Below are 18428 nucleotides of genomic sequence, written 5' to 3'. Positions count from 1 at the left end.
CGGCAAGCTGTTGTACAGTCTCATAATCAGAGCCAGAGCCGGGCGTTATGGCGATTTCTCGACGCACATTGCTGTGGTCGGAATTGTGGCAGTAAACGGATCCGATTCTCCCGAAATACAGACAGGGTCTCGCACATGGCTCCAGGCTTGGTCCTGGCAAGACCACACAACCTCACGCGTTCGAGGCCGATTCGGAGTAGTACAGCAAGCGAGGTAGATCCGAAGAAGGGCTTCAAAGTCTCTCATCGTGCTCCAAAAGGCATTTATGTCAGCCGACCAACACCTTTTCCACGTTCTTCATAGCATCTTAACGAAGGAAACAAGAATAACTCACTTTCACGATCCTAGGACAGCAGTTTGGTCATCCACTCAGGCCTTCTAATGGAGGTCGGGACAATCTTGCCTAGAACGGATGGTATACTTCGAGAATCTTTCCTCAAATGGACGAAGCGCTCACGGTCGACACGCGTACTGCTTCATCCGAGGAGAAGAGGCTTTCCAATAGACTCAAGAGCACTCAATAGCCTCGATTTCGACCTTGCCATGTGGAATCACCATGCTGACAGCGGCTACTGGGCGTGGAGTAAAGTCAAGTCTAACTCTATACGAGACTTGAGATCAACTTGACGCTTCTCTGAACAACCGCTCCCGCTTCTTCCATTGTTTACCTCGAAGCCTTCGCGGCAAGACTCCTGAAGGGTGTACAGCAGCAAAATCGTTACGCACGCAGCACGCATTGCCACAAAAGCAAAGCGATGGGTTCTCGAAAATATGTAGACAAATGGGGAGGATCGTGCTCATCATCGAGACCATGCTCGAGGTTCAGGCCTTCCGTGCGTGCATGTCCCAGCGATATGGAAGCTCCAGGAATTCATTGGTATCCGGTTCCAACCCAAGCTTTGTTACTTAAGGCCTCGTTCGACCGACGGACGAATGCTGCTGATACGGAGAGTAAGATTCAGCTGCGAGTCTTGCATCTGGACCTTGCTGCTTCCATTGGGGTCTGCACTTTTGGTTGACCCCAGCGAGAACGAGTCTGGACGCGATATCTGCGACTTGACAGTTAGAGCAACTGACTGCCGACATATACCAACAGCTTGAGCATCACCCTACTTGACGTACTGTGAATACCACAAAGCAGTCCACACTATCTCTTTCAACCGTGAGAGACATTGTTCCAAGCAAGAAAGAGATATGTTCTTCACCACAGACGACCAGGAGCACCTCAATTCTCAGGCCGATTGATCCAAAGGAATCTCCGAACGAGGGGAGTTATGCGCATGGCCAATGTTGCCGTTGGCCACGTTCCATAAAAGTTCTGATGGAAGTGCACTGGGTAGTATTACAGTAAGCAAGTGCAAGCGTCGGAGCTTGGAAGAATTGCTTCTCAATTCTTTCACATTATCTCCCGACCACCAAGCCGAACAGTTTTCCAGCTTAAGCAACTCCTCCGACTGTAGGTGGCTGTGCGTTGCTTCCAGCTGCAGTACCTCCTGCTGCGCTGCCTCCTGCTCCTGCTCCAGTTCCTGCCCCAGTGCCAGTTCCAGTTCCTGCTCCAGTTCCTGCTCCAGTTCCTGCTCCAGCTGCACTGCCTCCTGCAGCACCCGAAGACGCGCTAGACAGCTGCGCGCAAGTTGCCTGGAGCTCCAAGACATCTACGCGAACGACATATCAGCACACGAAAAGCCGTAAGCATAGCAAGCAATAAAGATTAGAACTCACCACCACCATCCTTGCTCGTCGACACACACTGCGCACAAGTCGCCAACAGAGTAGGATCAATGTTTGTGCAAGCGCACTGCAAGAAGCTTTGGTCTTCGAAAACATTGCCACCTACGACACCCAATAATCATCATCAGCATTCTGCGCCATCTATGTCATAAAATCCGACAAATAAGGTGTGAGGGGAATTCGACGCACCAAGCGAAGGACACTGAGCAGCAAGTCCAACAACCTGCACACAAGAAGGATCTACTTGGCAAGCAGCTGGGAGATCATCTTCGTTGATCTGGGAAGACTGAGCGGAAACGGCGACAGCGCTGGCAAAGGCAGCGAAAGCGGCGGTTGTGAAACGCATCTTGATGAATGGATGATATGTAGTGGTAGGACTTGTTGTTGGAAAGATTGTTGTCGTTCAGGAATGAGTGATTGATGGTGCCTGGCAAGAAAGAATTAGCACCCTCACGACTCTCTTATATCTTCATCGGTACATTCATCCTACCAAGATCCGCAACTCACTCTCATCTCCATCTTTCTCCCTATTCCAACACCAATCCCCAAGATCTCACCTATAGTCCCACTGTCTCACCACCCCATCCCTCTACGCCAAGGATTGATCATACCCGATTCAGTAATTCTAATTCTCCTAGTCCTCTTACATCCCCAGTTCCGCTGACATCCACCCATCACTATCCCCGCAAAGTCGGACGCCGAAAGCTCGGAGTAGAACATACACAAGCCACTAGAAGATAAAATAGGCAACGAGGCTCAGCATTGGCATTCGTCAGAGCACCACAAGTAAGCAAAGGCAAAACCTCGTCAGTAATGATCGTAATTTCAGATCGCTGTCTGAACGCAAACAGCATATACAAATCAACGGACGAAGAGAAAGCGGTTGATCCGATCCTTTCTTGATCGTACGAATCGTCGATATTCTTGTGAGGCGCAGCAGCGAACTCGATCCCTAATTGAGGGCGATCTGCTGTAGTCGCAGTGAAGGTAAATTCTCCGAACTAAGACTTGTCACTTTCCAAACAATTTCGGAACTTACCTCGCATATTCGCGACCATGCTCGATCCTGCTAATGACTTGAGCACTCGTCTGTCGAAATTTGGGTATCTTCACTACAGTATCTCGTAAGAACTATCTCATCCTCCTCTTCTGCTCGTGTCCCACACTCGGCATCTCCAGTCTACGCAAGGTGCTTGTCCGTCTTGCGCGGACCATCGCCGACACTGGTCAAAATGACACGCGAGATGCCACTGTTCAGCTTCTCTGCCGCGACTTCCGCGCCCTCCGGAAGCGGTGTTGCCTTGATCTTCTGCCCTCTTGCACCTTCCCAGCCAGTCTTGTCTCCAACAATGCTCTTGAAAGTACCCGCGACGATGTCCTCGTGCTCGGCGAGGTAGTACACGACAGCATTCGGGCCTGCATCAAAGGTGTATGCACAGTATTGCTTCTCCTCTGGGTGGCTGGCATTGATGTACTCGCACATGCGCACAGCAGCTCGGCTCGTATCGTTCATGTAGAAGATCGGTGGATCGGTATCCAGGCAGGTGGCATGGAAGTTGTTGGAGTCCTTGGTGGTGAGCTTTGCGAAGCTCTCAAAGTCTCTGTTGTGGATGGCCTTCTCCATGGCCTTCATCCTCTTTGGCACGACTTCGTCTGCGCGGTGCTGGAAGAGGGCAGAGCTGGCAACTGTCTGCTGCATGCCGGCAGTGGAGCTGACGTCCTTCTTCTCAGCAGAGGCTACGAGGATGAGTGCTCGCATGTCGGGCCAGTGAGAGGCCGAGGCGACTTCATATGCCACACTGTCACTTCCATCTGGCTGCTCCCCTTTCTGCCATGCCACGTATCCGCCCATGAGACTGCGGCATGCTGAGCCAGAGCCCTGTCGTGCAATGCGCGAGAGATCGGTAGGCGACGTTGGCAGCTCGTACAGGTTCGCGATGGCACGCACCAGAGCAGCAAAGCCAGCGGCAGAGGAAGCAAGACCGGCAGCGGTGGGGAAGTTGTTCTCGCTGACGATCTTGAGCTTCAACTCCGACAGCTTGGGCAGCGATGAATCGGCATCTTCCAGCTCTTTTCGCAGTGACCGCAGCTCACGCAGACATGCCTGCGTACGAGCTCCCGAGATGTCCTGCGGAGCGTTGTTCAGCGTCAGGGAGTCGTCGGTGAGGGCGGCACTGCACCCGGCGGTGGTGTGCGTGCGCAGGTCGTCTTGGGACAGCGTGACGGAGATGGAGCCGTTGGTGGGCAAGTTGAGCTGTATCTGTCAGACTTTCTCCCACTCATCAGTCTCTCGTCCCGAGTCATGGCCGTACTTTGGTATCTCGCTTCCCCCAGTATCTTGAAGCACCGTCAGTTTCACGCCGTCCGCTACTATTGTTCGCTGTCCTACTTGATAATGGCAATGTTGACCGGCGCAAAGGTCGAGGCTCGGTATACTTCGTCGTTTGCTGCCATTCTGTCGTTCGTGAGCAGCTTCTATCTATCGAGTAGCAGAGGAGCAAAATGAGGGGGGAATATGCGTGGGAAAATGGCACGAGAACAACGTGCATCAAAGCTCTGACGCAAGGTGCAGAGCCGCATCTGCACCTTTGAGCTCGTGCATGACGCCAATCGGCATTATTCTTTATGCATCTGCATAAATCTATCTCGTCACTCTATTCTCTCTCACTTTCATCTTTTCTATCCTCGCCATCACCATGCGCTCCGCCGGCGACGACCCCGACGCCAAATGCCCCGTCGACCATCGGACACGTGAAGCTTGGCTCCAGGCTGCGAAAGCCAAGAAAGAGCAGCCTCAGTCCTCTCCTTCAGCAGTACAGCCATCTTCCATCCCATCTCCGCCTCCCGCACGCTTCTCTCTTGATACCTTATCATGGAACACTATTTCCGATAAACCTGTGCCAAAAGCTCCTATCCTCCGATCTCTGTCCACCGATCGCGAAATCTCCTCCATTCCGCGTGCGATCAACGATACCTCCAAACTCAACTCCGCCGAGAAAGCCGCTCTTCCTACGAACTCCGAAGTCGAAACAGGCCATGACACCTCCTCCGGAAACTGGATCTACCCCTCGCAATCCCAATTCTTCGAAGCCATGAAACGCAAAGGCCACGAAGCCAACCCAGCCGACATGTCAAGCATCGTGCCCATCCACAATGCAGTGAACGAACGCGCCTGGACACAAATTCAAGAATGGGAAAAGGGTTGGGGGTCAGAGAGATGCGGTGGACCTAAGCTAGTCTCATTCGCAGGAGATAGTAAGAAATTAACGCCGAAGGCTTACTGGAATATGTATATCATGGGATATGCTCAGCCATTTGATCGTCACGATTGGGTCGTCGATAGGTGTGGGAAGAAGGTGGATTATGTTATCGATTTCTACAAGGGCAAAGACACGGGCATGCCGTTGAGCTTTTTCCTGGATGTGAGGCCTAAGATCAACAGCTGGGAGGGCGTCAAGATGCGCGTTGCGAGGACCTTTGGACTGGCTTGAGCGATTACCGATTTCAGAGCAGAGAAACACCACTACCTATCGTGTGATTATGGAACCAGATGGCACTTCCGGAGGTTACCTCGGGTAACTTTTGAGTCTACTGACTTGCCTAACCCTCCTGAAAGCAGGGCCTAGGTCTTCATGAACCCCAGAGGGGCCATATTGCGCCTGATCAGCTGGAAAGTGCTCTCTCAAGTGCGACTGTCTCGCGGCGACGGGATCACTTGTTCGCAACAACACTTTGAAGTGGCTGCCTGCAAGTATCGAGGTGTGCTTACTGCAATGGCCCACTGCGTGACCGGCAGGAGCTTCAGGAATCCTCTGTGGCAATGGACCAATTTTGCGAAGCCCGCAAGGCCCTTCAACCGGTCAGTTGCGATTGGGGCAGCCGGGAGAATAGCATCCACTACTGGTTCCACACGCGAGACGGCATTGGTCTAAGGTACAAGCATCGCGACGTCAGCTTGCTTGCTAGCAAGCGCTGTTGTGACGCAACCAGCCAGTAGTGGAAATGGTCCGCAAATCTGAGCATCCTGTGCAGTCAGTGCCAGGCGATGGTGGCTGGCCTCCCACTAGCCATTTGTGGTGGCCGCCAGTCAAAGCCGCTCGTGCTTGACCGCTCATGTGAGTGCTCAGCTCGAAGTACACGCGTCGAAGCAATATGGATGTGCAATTTCGGAAACTAGCAAGTTCGAGGGGGCTGGTGGAGCACCGCCATGATTTGTATCATGTATGTACTTGTATGTTAAAAGTCTCAACTCTGCCGTGATCAGGAAGTCGCGTTGTGCGACTGAACACAGGCTACCCGCACTTCGCTCTTGACATAGCGATTCACGTAAATACATGTCTAATACTCTCATGTTGCCCTTGCATCGACGAGTGAACATCATCCTGCGCAGCCAGGCAGCGGACCCTCCCGATCCTGCGCAACGCACTCATGAGTCAAATGCTCGCACGCTTTGTGGCCATATTGGACCTCTGATCACATTGGCCATCAGACAGATACCAGCCTAGTCAAACACCCCAACGCCATCGCTGAAAACCCCAACACTTGTCACTTTGCTCAGCCTCCCATCAAGATGCTGACCTGTTCCGAGACGTCAGCTTCGTCTGCCCAATATGTGCAGCATTTGAAGATAACTCACCGCCATAGCAGCACAACATAAGCTGACGTATGGACTCAATCGCTCGCCTATCCGTGCCGCGCGCCAGAATGTGCCAAGAGGACTTGCAAGATGTCAGCTTTAGCATTCGAACCCACAGCTGCGGATGCCCAGAACTCCAGTCTAGTGCTGCAATATGGCACTCACCCAGTCTTGTTGCGATCAAGCCATGCCGGGAAAACGCCGTGGATATATGTGCAGGTGCAGATGAACAGCAGGACGACGAGGAGGAAAGTCTGGAATTTCAAGATTCCGAGCATCGTGGCAACTGAGTCGTATGTTCTTGTGCAGTTTGTCTTGTCTCCAGTCTGGTTCGTATGTCAGTTAAACGCTGTGTGCTGTCTCCAAAAGAAATTGATTCTGCGGATGCTGTTTCCAGCTCACAAGTGAAGTCGAAATGTCAACCGCAAAACCACTGGGACGGCGCTTCGGCAAATCACATGCTGGCGCCTTCCAGCTCGCGCGCTCGTCCTTCTTCACGTCATGTCACTTCACGACACTTCCTCGCAACCCTCATCCCACACCCGCAACAACCAAAAGCGAAGGAGAACAGCAGAGGCACAAGAACCATGACCGAACCCCGCCAACGCCCCCGCGCAAAAGGCGCCCCAATCTTCAACCAAAACGACCTCAGCGAACTCCTCTACGCCTTCGGGGACACCCCCAACCCCCTCCCTGGCACAATCTCCATCCTCGACGAAATCCTCTCGGACTTCATAATCGAAACCTGCCACAGCGCCGCCTTATGCGCCAGCTACTCCCGCCGACAAAAAATAAAAGTCGACGATTTCCGCTGGGTGTTGCGCAAAAATCCCGCATTACTAGGACGCGTGAATGAGCAGTTGTTCAGGGAGAAGTATATTAAGACGCAGAGACGACTTGTGGATTTTGATGCGTATGGGAAGGAAGGGGCGGCGGAGTTGGCGGATTTGGCGGAGGTTGGTGGAGCTGGAGAGGAGGATCTGAAGGGCGGGAAGGGTGCCGGAGGGAAGGGAAAGGGAAGAAAGAAGAAGAGGAAGGCGGATGATGAGGGAGAGGGTGGCGGGAAGAAGTTGAAGGAGTAGGTGGTTTGCGACAAAACATTCTGGTTCGATGATTCGTGGGTGAGAGCAGACTGGGCATGATTTTAGCGATGGCGTTGGCGTGGACGGGAAGGCATCACGATACCCAAATTGGCATTTTGGCATGGAGTTCATGGCGATGTACACATGGGCGACACGGACACCTATCACTGTGGATCGCCTACACAGCGAACAAGAAGATATCGATATTGCATAGATATTGCATACTCAGAAGCAGCAGCGCTGTGATACTTTTCACTCGAAGCACCGTGGCATCAAATAAGCGAATCCTTTTGGCTGCATCAGCTACATCTACGCTAAAAGTAGCGCATTGAAGACACCAGAGTACATTCATCCAGACACGCGGTGCTCGTGGCCATATCCAGACGCATTCGCCTCTCCTTGAATCTCTCGACTTCTCTTCTGACCGAGCTATGGAGGGCTACTATGGCCGCTGTTTTTCCTGAACCACGAAGGATACTTGTCCAGTTTTGTTTTCGGAGGCACAAACCCCCAATGCTGTTTGTAAGCAGGACAACAGGGCGTAGCATCACTGGAAGTGCCTCGAGTCAACAATTTATCGCTTCAGGATACGATGGAAACCTCACTCACCCATTATCGTAGGCTAAACAGCAACTATCAAGAATTTGTTAGCGGAATGCTTGGACGACAGCCGTACACTAGCCAAACACTTACTTCTCTCCATTAGTGTTTCCTGGAGCCCACGCTCTATCCATCACCAATCATCTTAGCTCTCTCGCCAATCCAAAGCCTCGTCTGGAAACTTACGATCCAGGTACGTCCGTGTCTCCACACCACTCCCACCCGTGAGCGCAAGCTGCCTTTGCTGAGCCGTCGCCAGGACATTTAGGCCAATTCCCAGATTCTACGAATTTTTGACAGTCGCTTGTCCTGGTTGGGGTTCCTCCATCGCAGCGGAATGCGTGGACGCCGGAAACTGAGACCGACAGCAAGAGGCTTAGGGACAAGGACCAAGAGCAGTGCATATTTGAGGCAGGTTGCGGGCTGGACCAGATAGAATGCTCCCGATCCCAGATGTAGTCCGTCGCAGGTCGACTGGTTGAAGTGATGCCGCCGGCGTGTGAGGGCAGATCATGAAATTGCGAAGATGCGTTCCACTTCTTCTTATATGTCCCTTTCCCATCACAGACGCACAGATCACCCAGGTTCGCGAAATACGAAGGAGAAGCGGTGCACAGAGGGCATTAGCCTGCTTCGCCTCATGCATGGAAGACCAACACACAATGCGTTCGACGCAAACAAGAGACAATGTGCCGACGTTAATCGAAGGAAAGACATTGGACAAGCATTCGACCAAAGGCAAAGCCCTATTCGCAGAATCCCAAATCTTCGATTTAAACTTCGAATTCCTGATCGCATGCAACAAAAAGTGTCGCAGCCTAGCCCGTTCAAGGTTTCCTTTGTGCCTCTCCTTCAGTTTATGTAAGTTCTCTGTCGCAATGGAAGCACGCACTTGGCTATGAGTCGCCTGGTCCTTATCAACCGTGCTCGATGTAGTAGTCAAGTCAACAAGTCGCCTGCGAGGGGCGGCAGATATATGCCGCTCACGCCCGGAGCTATTGAGGCATTTTGAAGCCTTGATCCGCTCTGCCTCCTTCCTAGCACGCTCCTCCATTCCCGCGGCGTGGCATTTGACGTGGCTTTAGACGGCTTTTGATCGGAATTCGAATGGACGGAATAGACAGCACGGGTTGCCCAACGTGCACCACACCTTCCACGTACCAACTAGCAACCAGCACTCACCAGCAATAACCAGCAACGACCAGCAACAACCAGCAGCAGCGACAGGGTCTGGACATTTGAATTGAGCCGCAGACAGGACTTGCTCCGGAAAGTCGATACGCGGTAAACGACTGTGCTGAGCGCGATCCACTCTGCTTCCTTCATCGTGCCGCCTGGGAAGAATTTCGCAAGAACACAACCGCTTCTGACGAGGCAATGGCCTGCTAGTAGTTATGTCTTTCCAGGCACTTGCGAGTGTCGGAATCAGCCTACAGTTTCGCCCTTCTCCTCTCTTTTGTCTGTTCGCACTTGCTAGTAGCGCAGCCTCTCTTCCCCTACAGCCGGTGACTAGCTGTTATATTTTTCCAGAATCCAGGTCCTTTAACGATCACCTCACACCTCCTTAGCTCAACCAATAAGTCGTCAACTACAATCAGACGCTTGGTTTGCACGGTCGCCCGTTTGACATTCCGACAACAGTCCAAAGCTGTCGAGAATACCGACCGGAATGCCTAGCTATGGAGTGGGAGGTGATTGTTTTGTTTTGCTCCGAGCGAAGCATCTTCTTTTGCTTCTTTGGCCAAACTTTTGCTCCTCGTATGCACAATCCGGTGTAATGGCATTCATATGCATTTCAACATTGGCCTGTGTTAGCGAGTGCCTCCCGCTTCCTTGGCCTAACTAGTAAGTCGTCAACTACTTTGGTACGCCTGTAAGATAAGGTCAATCCCGCAACACCTCTCGACAAGAGTTCAGTGTCTTCTGGTGGCGTGGCGAGCCTCCTTAGCCATAGAGCAGAAGGTGATTGTTTCGTTTTGTTTTGCTTCTTGGCTGCCGGTTGCTTCTACTATGAGCACAAGTTTTGGCGGACGCGAACTTTTTCGAGAAGGCATTCACGCGCGAAGATGTACCCACGTGCATTCCTTGTTCGCATTCAGCCTGCTCAACAAAATCGCCTTCTCTGGGCGGTGTCTGCCAGCATTTGTATTCCAGTTAGACCTTTTGCGCATCAATGATCGCCTCTCGGTGTGATAGCCAAGTCAGTAAGTCGTTTCCAAGTTGGGCGCTTGACGATCGTTCCTAATGGAGACTATGTTGTCCTTGTCCCAGCCCATATCGAATGGAAGGTTCGCGTGCGAGGCGGTTGTTTTGCTTTTTGGACGCAACCTTTGCATTAGGAAGCTGTTGATGCTGGACAAATTTTTGTGTACCATGTGCCCTGTCTCATACCTTTCTTGCCCGATCCTACTTGATCTCGCATCGCAGACACTGCGAGTCCCTGGGTCAGTGTAGGCTTTCGTTAGTGAGAAGGAGTACGATTTAGTCGAGGGGCTGGTACTCTCGTTGTTTGTTTTGGCCCCGTGTACGCAGGAGCTCAAGATATCCTTCGGCCGCGTGGCTGGCACATACAATGGTACTCATACACCATGGTCTCGCCTATCTTTTGCGATTTCCATTGCCCAAACGCCACGCTCATGCATAAAACACAGCTGTACAAAGCTTTTCCCAACCTCAAGCCACCATGCCCAAAGCAAGGCTCTACCGACTCCTTTCCAAATCAGGGTATACTCTCTTCTTCTTCACCACCTCAACACCTTCATCACCCTCCTCAAATAGCTTCTCAAACTTCTCAACCATCTGTTCCAGGTCCTTCTCTCCCTCTTTCCGGAACCTCGTGACCTTTCTTACATTCCACGCCGTCATGTCTCCCAGCTTGAACTCTTTTCCTTCTTCCTCCGCCTGTTGCCGTGCATGCGCGATACTCTTCGCCGTCATCGCAAGGCGCATATCCTTGGGTCCATCGACAAGTTCGAGGATCGCAGAAGCGGCCTGGTCCTCTTTCACGGGCTCGATTCGGAGGACACGTGTGTATCCACCAGGTCGGGAAGCGTATCGTTCTCGGAGTTCGTTGAAGAGTTTAGGGAGGTGTCGGTGGGGTTCCTGTGAGGACAAGGACAAATGTTAGTTTCAGGACATGGTCTTTGTGGGTGAAAGTGAATTCCGTACAAATAGTATTGCTTGCGCGCCTTGTTTACTCGCAATAGTGTTCCTCTTGCTCAATGTGATCAATTTCTCCGCTAAACGCTGCGCTTCTTTTGCTTTGTGCCATGTCGTCGTGATGGATTCGTGCTCGATGAGGGATGTGACCAGATTTCGGAGAAGTGCTTTGCGATGCGCTGAGTTTCGCGACAAGTGGCGGTACTTGACAAGTCCTCCGGCCATTGTGAAGACTGTTCGCGGCTGGAGAGAAGATCGGGGGCAGGTTCGATGGGGTGGTGTTGGTCGCGACAGCGGAGGAGAGCGGAGGTGTCTTCATTAGGGTTAGGGTTCAACACGCTGGTGGAGCATTGGCTTCAGACGTCACGGATTCCCAACCAGCGCTTCCCTTCGCTCTTCACTTCGCTCTTCCCAGACACAATCACAATGGGCTTCACAACAGGGCTGGTATGTTCAGTATCTATGGATCTTGCGCTATTCAGCCGCTAATCAAAGACCAGCTCGGCGGCTTTACACTCACAGCCTCAATCCTCTACCTCTCCACCGAACTCCATGCTCGCAATCGAGCTCACCAGTCCGCTCTCCTACGACAACAAGCCTACCTCGTCTCCAACATATACGCGCCCGAACCAGCTCTCCCACCTCAAACAGATCGGAGAATACAAGCAGGACTTTGGGAAACTGCGAAAGACAAATGGAATGCTACACTTGAGCGCGAAGTACGAACGGTGTCGAATGTTGACTGGCAAAGCGTGACAGAGCGCGTGGGAGACAGTGTGAGCAACTTGGTGTCGCGGGCGTTCAACCAAGGGAAGGAGGCTGCGAAGGAGGTTGGAAAGTGAAGAGAACGAGGACTGAAGGAGATAGTTTCCAGGATGGCTGGTCCTGAAGCGGCCTCACGAAGGATTTCCGTGGAGAAGAGAGGAGCATTTACCGTGCCGCGCCGAAGTGCACTGTCTCATAAATTACGGTAGGAGAGCGAAGAGATACCCTTTGTACAATGCATGCACATTACGTTCGCGAGGCAGCCTTCATGGCGCGGATCAGGTCACGGCAAAGTCATATGCTGCACAATTCAGCAAAAACGCTGTGGCCGATGTGCTGCACGATTCAGCAAAAACGGTTTGGCCTCAGAACTGTATGCTTCGCAAGAGGCAGCAGTGATGTGCCGAGCTAGCCTTTATTCACTCTCGATGGCTGTTCACTTTTGACGCATAACCGCGACAACTCCTTCCAGTTTACAACAGCGATAACTTCTCCCGACCCTCGACATGCAACTTCGCAATTCTCGTGCAGCACCACACTTACCTCTCGACCGACCGACACTGCTCACCATATCGCGATCAACCAAGCATGGTCGACCCCAGGCACGGCTTTACCGTCCACACCTTCTCCCACCGAACGGGACTAGAATCCACCTTTGCTGAACAGTACCTGCGCGAGCATGACTGGGACTTCGACGCGGCGATCGTGGCGCTCGAAACCGAGAAGGAACACAAATCGTCAACGCATACATACTCGAGCCACGCGGCACACCATATCGCAACCGCCAGCGGCGATCTCAAGCTGCCGAAAAGCGTCAACGTCCGTGATGCTGAGATCTCTGTGGAGCGCCTCATGAAGCGCACTGGCTTGACACTCGAGTATGCCCATATGGCACTCTCCGCAAGAGAATGGAATTTATGGAAAGCAGAGGCGGCGTTCAAAAGCGTGCAGGGGGCACTACCAGCAGAGGCTTTCCAAGTCACTCACACCCTATCGAGTCGGACTGGAATGACGCTGGCCGCCTGTACTGATTGCCTGATCTCCACGCAAGGCAACTACAGCGAAGCTCTCGTTGCTTTCGAGCGCCTTCGCCCGCGTCTCCCGCCCGAAGCCTTCATCACGCGACCGACCAAGACCACCTTCTTCTCTCTCCCGCCAGAGATTCGCAACGAAATCTACAGCCTTGTCGTTCAGGGCGAAGCAGCGGCTCACACCGATTACGATGGCCTGGTTCCAATTGTCTGTTCACCATTCCCTGGCCTCCTTCGCGTCAACTCTCAGATCCGAAGCGAATCTGTGGGCTTGTACCTCTGCTCCACTCCTTTCTGCGATTACTTCCACTTCGAAGACTACGGTCCAGACGAAAAGACTCGCGCAGCCCGAGCCCTGTTCCAATGGCTTGACATAGTCGGTAACAAGAACGTCCGCGATCACTTGGGCTCTGTGACCATCATTTCCAACATGGTATTTGATTGCGTTCATGGTTGCTCTGCAAACAGATACGGCCGTAGCGAGAGCATATTCAACACGTGGAAGTATATTGGTGCCTCACTCAAGATTCGAGGGGTGCAAGGACATCAGATTCGCTTTCCTGGGATGCTCCACTCTGACATGACTCTTTGTTCCGTGGAATACGACAACCGCCTCATGACTAGGATTCTCTTGAACGCGGTCATCGCGGTCGAGATATTGGAGAAAGTAGTCAAACTGGTAGACGAGAAGTTTCGGCCGCCGCAAGTGGACGCATTGGTTGAGGCGGGTTGGGAGAGCGAAGAAGGATTGAGCCGATCGGATTGGCAGCGTCGTCACCCAGGAACGGGCCTAGCAGACGCGAAGAAGGTGGTCGAACAGTGGAGAGAACAGGTCGAGAAGTGGTTGCGCCTAGAGAAGGACAGGGTAGAGAAGGAGAAGGCGGAGAAATCGAGCAAGAGATACTCGTGACGGCCAGCGATTTGCAACCGGCTACCGAGTGCACGAACCTCACTTGATTCGTGAGCGTCTTGTTTGAAGTTCCAGCATCACACTCGTCGATCTGGTAATAACAGAAAGGAGGACGTCAGAGTTTCCAGCAGTGAGGTTCTACGTACCTACCAACAATGCCGACCAGGACTGGCACAGATGAGTGCTAAACTTTCGAGAGCTTCCCCAACGGTCTTGTGCGACAGCCCAACTCATCGCTGAAACAGTCAGCACACCAGACAGAGGGACCGTAGGACTACTGAGCTCAAATACTCCAAAATTCGATTGAGTACCCGGCTTCCGGGATGATGGACAAGGAGTCGACACGAGGAATGGGCTCTGCCAGCTGCCGTCGGGTCATGGCGGCATCTTGAAGCTTGCATTGGGGCAGCACGCTGTCTGAAGCTCTTCGAGTTCTGGAAGGAACAAGGTACGAGAGGTAGCCGCTGAGTTTGATGTTTGTTTAGCGAGACTGTTGTATGCAGAGGTTACTGATGCTGTCACAAACGCAGCCACCTTTCGTCCCCGATCTGTCGATCCTTACAATCTTGCACTTTCCCGACCACTGCTTTCTTCGAAACTCAGCTCAATCTCTTCTCCGCCCTCTGTCGGTCTTCCAATCACAACTTTTGCCTTCTTCTCCCTCAACTCCATCACAATGTTAAACAAAGTCTGACTCGTACTCTTCCCCTTGGCACTCCTACAAATCGCTCCCGGCCAGTTCTCCTCATCGCGAAAAATGTCTCTCACGTCCTCCCATCCAACCTCCTTCCCTGCAGTCTTCTCCTCAACCCGCTTCACCAACTCCTCAATCCTCCTCACCCGAAACCGACTATCCACCAACCAATCCGTATCCTCCACCCCATCCGGATGCTTCTCCAAAAAATGATTACTATGAAACACCTGTCCCCTCCCATTCATTTCCACCTTCTTCACCCCCTTCGCAGACCACTCCAAACCCACACTTCCACCAGCATCAGAAATCAACATATGACAAGCCGATGCAATCCCCACCCTCTCCAACTCCCTCACAGCTTCCTCCCTCGACTTACTCTCCAGCACCTTCCTCAACCCCAAATGAACAGGAAGCCTCCCCTTATCCATCCCTCTCGCCTTAATAGCATTCAAACAAACCCCCACCCCATGAGAATTCAATCCAATCTTCCCAATGATCCCCGCTTCAGTAACCATTTTAATCCTCGTCTGTCTACCCGGTACATCAATACTCACCAAAATCAAATTCTCCCCCTGTCTCGGATCCCAATCCCAATTTTGCGCCAACCAACTCTCCCCAGCTCCTCCATCTCTGTCGACTTTCCACCCCAAAGCCGTACACCCATCACTCCACAAGCCAAACGTAATTTCCGTCCTAACATTACAAGCCACAATATCCTCCACTTCTACTCCCGCGCCCTCTGCAATACCTTCAAGTTCCTCCAAATAAGCTGGCCATTGAGTTTTGATGTTCGGAATAAATTCTTTCGCGAGGACACGGACTTCTGGCCAAGATAGTTTCGATGAAGCTTGGAATTGGGAGCTATAGAATGCGATTGTTCGGTGGATGAGAGGTTTGGCGAGGGTGCCGTGGGTTAGACCGATCTACACATTTCCATCTTGTCAGTAGTATTCATATCATCATAGCGAATATCATTGGAGGAAAGAAAAGAGTAAAGTATGTATGCACACCTCTCTCGGCGAGCCAGTACAATGAATCTGAAGCATCGTTTCTCGTTCGACGCTTCTTGGCTTGTACGGGATGCTCTCTTTATCAAATTGAGGCTTCAGTATCGACTGCAATGTACTTCTTTGGAAAATCTTTCAAGCTATCGTGAAACCGAGAAGATGCAATCAGCAGTGGTTGTGGCGACAGCTGAGGTCGGTCGGCCAACACTTTCGGCCAACAAGTCGGCCGAGGAGGACGAAAGTGGGGCAAGAAAGCACGCCAATGCCGAAACGCGTGCCTATGCATGTGGCTGCCATGTGGTGTTCCTGTTATTCGTATCGTATGCTGCACGGGAGAAGTAGTCAGAGTGGCCTCACTGCGAACGACATAAGGAATGAACAAAATACGGGACTCCAAGAATGCTTTTGTAGACTATCAGTCCAATGCAAACGATTCATACTTTTCTACGACTCAGTGACAAAACCGCCACCACCACCACTGCCTCCATGAACGATAAGAAGACTGTTGCAATCTCTGTCCATCTCTCTGGCATTGCCGAAGCAACACATTTCATTTTCTCTCCCCAGCTTATCTCTCTAGCTTAGAAGTTGCGGATCAAGTACTTCGCCAAAGCCTCCATCTCCGCGGCCATCTGAAGTGGGTCGTACTCGCCCTTCGCCCGAACGTCGACGTTAACTCTCAGCGGAGCAGCGACCTCTATGCGGCGGTACCCGCGATGAGTACCCTCGCCGTCGTAGTAGTTCACATCGAGGATCCCGTTAAATACAGCCTTCACAGCCGTCCCAACCGTCTGAAGAGCATCGAGGGCAGTCTCGGTGAAGGATTTGCGACGTGGACGCTCGGCGGAGTCGGGTGGACTCGGAAGCGATTCACTCTTCTTGATATCCCCGTTCGTGGTGACTGATTCTCTCACTTTCGGGGTGTTGGAGGACAAGCTGGAAACGCTCTCGATGTTGAGCGAAGCTTCCGTGAAAGCCGGCTCTCTGGCCTTCTGTGTCTGCAGAGGCTTGTTGGCGACCACAGGAGAGAACCCGGCAGAGCGTGCCACTGGGCGTGGTGCAGCGAGTGGCGAGGCTGCCTCCGGGCTGAGCGGTGCGCGCACCGCAGGCTGAGGTGCAGGTGGCGCGACTGATGGAGCTCTCGAGATCGGAGGAGTGCTTGAGGCTGATGTAGTGCTGACGAGCGAGCGCGTAGCGGGCTTCGGTGCTGGAGATGGCGGTGGGATCGGGGAGGCACGCGAGATCGCGCGAGCCAGCGGCCTGTGTACTGGAGATGGCGCGAATGAAGGGGCGCTCGAGATTGGAGGTGCCATAGGCTTCTGAGCAGCACGCGATGGTGCGACAGGAGTGGTGCTCTTGACAGCAACGCCATTGACCCAGCGAGTCACGCCTCCGCTGCGCGGCGAAGGAGCGCGCTGACGATTCGGATCACGAACAGGGCGCGGCAGCTCTACCTGTTGGATGCGAGGACGACGTTCGTGCTGGTATGAGCCCATATGCGCCCCGTGCCCGTTATCACCCATCTTTTGCGCGAGCATAAGGCGATGGCCTTGCCCATCGGCCCAATTCGTGGTCAGCTCGGCAGTCTCGTCTTTGCCAAAGCTCGACGCATTGTTCCAGGCTTGAAGGTGGGCATGAATGGCGTTGGTGGGAGAGCCGGCAAGTCTCGCTTGACGGCTTGCGTTCTCTTGCTCGACGTACTGCGCCTTCTCGAAGTCGCGGTTGTAGGAGCCTCCGCGGCGCGCCTGGGCCTCGTCTGGGGCGGACAGGCCGTCTCGGCGCGAGTTGTCGAGATCAGCGAGCATCAGCGCCAGCTCGTTGGCGTCCATCTTGACGGAAGACGCAGCGTCGCAAAGAAGAATATCCCAGAAGGTGGATGAAGTTGTTGTGGGAAGAAAGTCGAAAGCTTTGTGGGCGGGCTGCGAGCTAGCGCGACCGTTGATGACGGCACAAGCTCTTTGGCAGGCAAGGGCAAACGGCGCATGCTGCCGACGAGGCAAATCACTTGCAACGTGATAAGTCTTGCAACAATCCACTTCGACTCACTTCAACGGTCGTGTGCCATTGGTGTGAAGACTCCACATCGGGGAAGACTGGCTCGCACAAGCAGCATCATGTACCACCCAGTTCACTTCCCGCAACGGCCACCTCCATCAAGGGCCAACGCCGAACCGGCCATCAGACAGAGGCCGCCCAGCAGATGTCCAAACGAACAGACTCAGCCGACGGAGAATATAACTTCAGCCCTACGGCATGAGCGTGCCTAGATTTGGCTCCTGCAGGATCAAACGAATCGCAGAGGGCATCTAGTCGCTGCTGCCTCCAGACCCGCACACGGTGATCTCATCAGTGGCCTCTATAGCGACCTGCGCCGGTGTTGGATTCAACTACACTGCACATGCGAGTAGTGCTTGTGTTCTTGTTGTTCCTGCATCCTTCTGCTATTTTGGGACGGGTCTAACCGCTTTTGGATATGCAACTGGGCGAAGCCTACGCCCCAGACACCAAACTGATGATGCGGAGTTTTGAAAGTCCCAAAATTGGTGTCTGAGCAATCTGCAGCATTGTGCTAGTTCGTATCGGTTTTCGCGTCCGCAAGTTCTGAAGCATGTTGGTTCTTGTTGGTAGGCACTGCTTTGTAGGCGAAGCTTGGAACGGCACCACCATTCGGACGTGACAGTCAGCCGATGATGTCGGTCCAGAAGAAAGAGGATCCAGTATATGAAGCAGAAGGTTCGCCATGCTGGTCGTGCCGTACCTGTGCATCAAGCAAGTAATCCAGCTCCAGATCCGAGGCCAGCAAGAACGTTTCC

General features: G+C 52.9%; 10 protein-coding genes across 10 annotated transcripts; 4 read left to right on the top strand and 6 right to left on the bottom strand.

Moving 5' to 3' along the window:
• Window positions 1-1437: 1437 nt before the first annotated feature.
• RHO25_007230 (uncharacterized protein) lies at window positions 1438-2077 on the bottom strand (the record flags this gene model as incomplete). Its single annotated transcript, XM_023597998.2, has 3 exons — window positions 1438-1655; window positions 1723-1833; window positions 1921-2077. 3 exons carry the CDS (start codon window positions 2075-2077, stop codon window positions 1438-1440), a joined length of 486 nt encoding a protein of 161 aa, XP_023453073.1.
• An 834-nt stretch (window positions 2078-2911) lies between these two features.
• On the bottom strand, window positions 2912-4185 carry MVD1 (diphosphomevalonate decarboxylase; the record flags this gene model as incomplete). The annotated part of the gene is made up of 3 exons (XM_023597997.2): window positions 2912-3985; window positions 4044-4068; window positions 4121-4185. The coding sequence occupies 3 exons, from the start codon at window positions 4183-4185 to the stop codon at window positions 2912-2914; spliced, it is 1164 nt and encodes a 387-aa protein (XP_023453074.1).
• Window positions 4186-4427: 242 nt separating this feature from the next.
• RHO25_007228 (uncharacterized protein) lies at window positions 4428-5222 on the top strand (the record flags this gene model as incomplete). The annotated part of the gene is made up of 1 exon (XM_023597996.2): window positions 4428-5222. One exon carries the CDS (start codon window positions 4428-4430, stop codon window positions 5220-5222), a length of 795 nt encoding a protein of 264 aa, XP_023453071.1.
• A 1063-nt stretch (window positions 5223-6285) lies between these two features.
• RHO25_007227 (uncharacterized protein) lies at window positions 6286-6645 on the bottom strand (the record flags this gene model as incomplete). Its single annotated transcript, XM_023597995.1, has 3 exons — window positions 6286-6309; window positions 6368-6449; window positions 6533-6645. The coding sequence occupies 3 exons, from the start codon at window positions 6643-6645 to the stop codon at window positions 6286-6288; spliced, it is 219 nt and encodes a 72-aa protein (XP_023453072.1).
• Window positions 6646-6954: 309 nt separating this feature from the next.
• On the top strand, window positions 6955-7449 carry RHO25_007226 (uncharacterized protein; the record flags this gene model as incomplete). Its single annotated transcript, XM_023597994.2, has 1 exon — window positions 6955-7449. The coding sequence occupies one exon, from the start codon at window positions 6955-6957 to the stop codon at window positions 7447-7449; it is 495 nt and encodes a 164-aa protein (XP_023452768.2).
• Window positions 7450-10749: 3300 nt separating this feature from the next.
• On the bottom strand, window positions 10750-11433 carry RHO25_007225 (mitochondrial 54S ribosomal protein bL17m; the record flags this gene model as incomplete). The annotated part of the gene is made up of 2 exons (XM_023597993.2): window positions 10750-11151; window positions 11218-11433. The coding sequence occupies 2 exons, from the start codon at window positions 11431-11433 to the stop codon at window positions 10750-10752; spliced, it is 618 nt and encodes a 205-aa protein (XP_023453070.1).
• Window positions 11434-11634: 201 nt separating this feature from the next.
• On the top strand, window positions 11635-12050 carry RHO25_007224 (uncharacterized protein; the record flags this gene model as incomplete). Its single annotated transcript, XM_023597992.2, has 2 exons — window positions 11635-11655; window positions 11709-12050. 2 exons carry the CDS (start codon window positions 11635-11637, stop codon window positions 12048-12050), a joined length of 363 nt encoding a protein of 120 aa, XP_023452395.1.
• A 511-nt stretch (window positions 12051-12561) lies between these two features.
• RHO25_007223 (uncharacterized protein) lies at window positions 12562-13914 on the top strand (the record flags this gene model as incomplete). The annotated part of the gene is made up of 1 exon (XM_023597991.2): window positions 12562-13914. The coding sequence occupies one exon, from the start codon at window positions 12562-12564 to the stop codon at window positions 13912-13914; it is 1353 nt and encodes a 450-aa protein (XP_023452394.1).
• Window positions 13915-14472: 558 nt separating this feature from the next.
• On the bottom strand, window positions 14473-15654 carry RHO25_007222 (uncharacterized protein; the record flags this gene model as incomplete). The annotated part of the gene is made up of 2 exons (XM_023597990.2): window positions 14473-15531; window positions 15619-15654. The coding sequence occupies 2 exons, from the start codon at window positions 15652-15654 to the stop codon at window positions 14473-14475; spliced, it is 1095 nt and encodes a 364-aa protein (XP_023451736.2).
• Window positions 15655-16196: 542 nt separating this feature from the next.
• Window positions 16197-17444, bottom strand: RHO25_007221 (uncharacterized protein; the record flags this gene model as incomplete). Its single annotated transcript, XM_023597989.2, has 1 exon — window positions 16197-17444. One exon carries the CDS (start codon window positions 17442-17444, stop codon window positions 16197-16199), a length of 1248 nt encoding a protein of 415 aa, XP_023451735.1.
• Window positions 17445-18428: the final 984 nt, after the last annotated feature.

The sequence above is a fragment of the Cercospora beticola genome, chromosome 4 (genome assembly GCF_033473495.1).
Source record: "Cercospora beticola chromosome 4, complete sequence".
Lineage (NCBI taxonomy): Eukaryota > Fungi > Ascomycota > Dothideomycetes > Mycosphaerellales > Mycosphaerellaceae > Cercospora > Cercospora beticola.
This window is presented reverse-complemented; position numbering and strand designations above follow the sequence as displayed.